Below are 3,298 nucleotides of genomic sequence, written 5' to 3' on the forward strand. Positions count from 1 at the left end.
GCGTTGGAATCTGACGACTTCTTACAAGTCTAAATTTAATAAACCGTTCTATACAGTTTGTACAGTTTTGTGTCCTTGCTGTGTAGTCTGTGGGTTGATGGTGGGCAGTTTGATAATTCAGACTTTTTATCACTAGTTAAACAATCACCAGAGTTATGGCTTTCATAAAAAAAACATGTCAGTCCTGTGAATAATTTACACTGTTTGTGTGCAACTGAAAATTGTGTAATGTATTTGTTAAGCTGTGTCTTTACACAGTTGTTTAATAACCAGATAACTGTAATAAACCTGGGAGGGATTAGATTATAATATAACTATAAAGACTCTTTCAAAACATTATGAAACAACAAAAAAAAAAATATATATATATATATATACATAAACTAGAAAAATATCACACATTTTGAAGCATGTCGCCTACTTTATGACCCTATAATGTAGAAGTTCGTGAAATTAAGTATAGAGAGGCACATAAAGGTAAATAAAGTGGAGAAAAACATACCTTTTTTTTATATTTGTAAATACACTTATTAAAGGCCCTGCACACTTGCACAGGTGATTAAGTTATTCCTTAACCTTAATATCAACACACTATTTTCACTTTCAACCACATCTCTGTGTTCATCAGGGGATTGAGTTGGCTCAGTCATTAAGTTGACAGCTTATCAATAAAGTTGTTAACGGTTGCTCACTTCTCATTTTCTCGCTGATGAATACCCTGAAAAGGTATGGTTGAAAGCTATAAAAGAAAAACAACTAATAAGTGGAACTTGAGTTCTGACTATTTAGTGAAACTACCAAATGTAATGTGACAACAAATAATGTGTGGTGTCAAAGCATGGTAGTGTAAATGCTAATACAACTTAACACTTTTTTTTTTTTTCTTTAAAAAATTGTATTAACATTTGTATTTGTTTAATATAATTACATATTATAATATAATATAAAAAAGGCTTCAGATAGTTTATAGCTTTTTCACTTAGCTATATAATATTCACTATGAGACACAAAGTTCCCCGTTTCATGTTTTAAAAAATAACCGATGAAAGACTTTTCTGTTTATTCTAATCTTCTATTTATGAGAAAATATGATTGAAAAGAAGCTAACGAGCGCACATGTAAAGGGGCGGGGCCTCTGCTCTGTTTTCAAAATAAAAGTTTAAATGCCCCTCTCACCCCGCCCCCCCCGGTTGCGCATTTCCGCTGCCATAACGTCACTTCTGGATGTCAATATGCGGCTCGGTGCGGCGCTGGGAAACGGAACCACAGGAAAGATGTTAACCAAGTCACCAGCAAAGACGAGCCTCAACGCAGACACTTAACCGTAACGGCCGCGGGGCGGGCGGGGGTGGGGGGAAGAACCCGCACCTGACGCCCGTTAAAACGTAAACCACAAACCAAACCGGCAGCTCGTTGAGTCGCCGTCTGCCCCCGAAGCGGCAGCAGCGGCGGAGCGCTTTTGCCTCAAAGCAGCCATCTTTTCGGTGAGGAGAAATGTACGGGGCGACGCGGCGGGCCTGCTCCGGCTCCGGGGGCCGCGGCCGGAGCCTGCTGATGCTGACGACCGCGCTCCTGCTCTCAGTCGCCGGGCTGCTCTCCGGGCTGCCCGGCGTCAGCGAGGCGAAGGAGTGCGACAAGCCCTGCATGAACGGGCAGTGCAACGCTGCCACCGGCAACTGTGTGTGCTTCCCCGGCTGGGTCGGGGACCAATGCCAGCACTGCGGAGGGAGATTCAGGTACAGTGAACATAATAAAGAGCCGCTTTCTCGCGTGTTTGTTGTCTACGTCTTTGCTTTGTGGACGTTAGTGAAGAGGTATCGAGCAGTGCACACCTGAGGCGCACACAGACCCGGTACTACTACTACTACTACTACTACTGCTGCTGCTGCTACAACTACTGCTGCTGCTGCTACAACTACTGCTACTACTACTTATACCACAGGTCTCCTGCTTCAAACTTAGTATTTTGTACATGCTAAATAGTGTAACTGTCATTTGGATGCACGTGATTATTATAAGTGGCTTTAATCTGAGTGTCACCAAACCAAGTGGCATCAACCCATTTTTGGACACATCACATCACTAAATGTGAAGGTGCTGATGCTTCTGTATCCATACACTTTTTTTTTTTTGTTGAACGTTTTTTTTTGTGAATCAAAAGTCAGGGATGTACAATATCCAAGAGGCCAAGATGATCTGTCATCTGATGGCTTTACAGCAGCTTTAAACCTAAAGAAGTAAAAAAAAAGATATAAAACAGAGAAAGTCCACATCAGGCATTCAAGAAACAAACACAAAATTACTTAAATGATGATTAACATGTCCATCAATTGACTAATTGAATGATCCCTTTTTTATTTTTACATTACATTTCATTTAGCTGACGCTTTTATCCAAAGCGACTGACAATAAGTGCATTCAACCATGAGTACAAACTCAGAACAAGAATCAAGAAAGTACAATTTCTTCAATAAAGTCAAACTACAAAGTGCTATCAGTAAGTGCCATTTAAGTGCTACTATGGTGCTACCTTCCCTATTCAAGGTGTAGTCGAAAAAGACGTGTTTTTAGTTTGCGACGGAAGATGTAGAGACTTTCTGCTGTCCTGATGTCGATGGGGGGCTCATTCCACCATTGAGGAGCCAGGACAGCAAACAGTCGTGACTTTGAAGAGTGTTTAGCTCGCAGTGACGGAGCTACAAGCTGATTGGCAGAAGCCGAGCAAAGTGAACAAGCTGGGGTGTACAGTTTTACCATGTCCTGGATGTAGATTGGACCCGAACTGTTCGTAGCACGGTACACAAGTACCAATGTTTTTAAGCTGATGTGGGTGGCTATTTCATGCTTTCATGCAACCCAGACAGGTGTTTATTTCCAGTTGGGAACACACCTATGTTTGCTTCCTCTACAGGCCATCGCCTTTTTATTTAGACAGTGACACACTGCATTTCACTTTGTGCTCTTTGATGGTGGTCCCTGTGTGCAATATGAAAGGTGTCACACACTCAATGGGAACAGTCGGACCATCGGCGCTGCACATCTCGTTCTCCCATTAAAGTGTTGCTTCGCGTTACTGGAGTTTGTATTGGACATGCTGGTGAGACGCGTCGTTTACACAAAAGTCAGGGACGATGTCTGTCGTATGCATCGAATGTGTTGTAACTCTGTTCTGATGTTCATGAATTGCTCTTCTGTCCGTCCTGATGGAAGGATCCCTCCTCTGTTACTCTCCCTCAGGGTCCTTCCTTTTTCTCCCCTTTTTAAAGGGGAGTTTTTCTTGTTCTGATGTGAGGGTCCT

At 42.2% G+C, this 3,298-nt stretch overlaps 1 protein-coding gene across 2 annotated transcripts in view; it reads left to right on the top strand.

The window, feature by feature from the left end:
- Positions 1-1,494: 1,494 nt before the first annotated feature.
- atrn (attractin) overlaps positions 1,495-3,298 on the top strand; it is a gene marked incomplete at both ends in the record, with an annotated part of 130,817 nt that continues 129,013 nt past the window's right edge. The window contains one exon of one of the 2 annotated variants that reach the window (XM_079230781.1): positions 1,495-1,736. In XM_079230781.1, the coding sequence (XP_079086907.1) occupies positions 1,495-1,736 (242 nt within the window). The remainder of the gene's footprint in view (positions 1,737-3,298) is intronic. The other variant, XM_079230782.1, reaches the window with a different exon arrangement.

The sequence above is a fragment of the Taurulus bubalis genome (genome assembly GCF_910589615.1).
Source record: "Taurulus bubalis genome assembly, chromosome: 1".
Classification (NCBI taxonomy): domain Eukaryota; kingdom Metazoa; phylum Chordata; class Actinopteri; order Perciformes; family Cottidae; genus Taurulus; species Taurulus bubalis.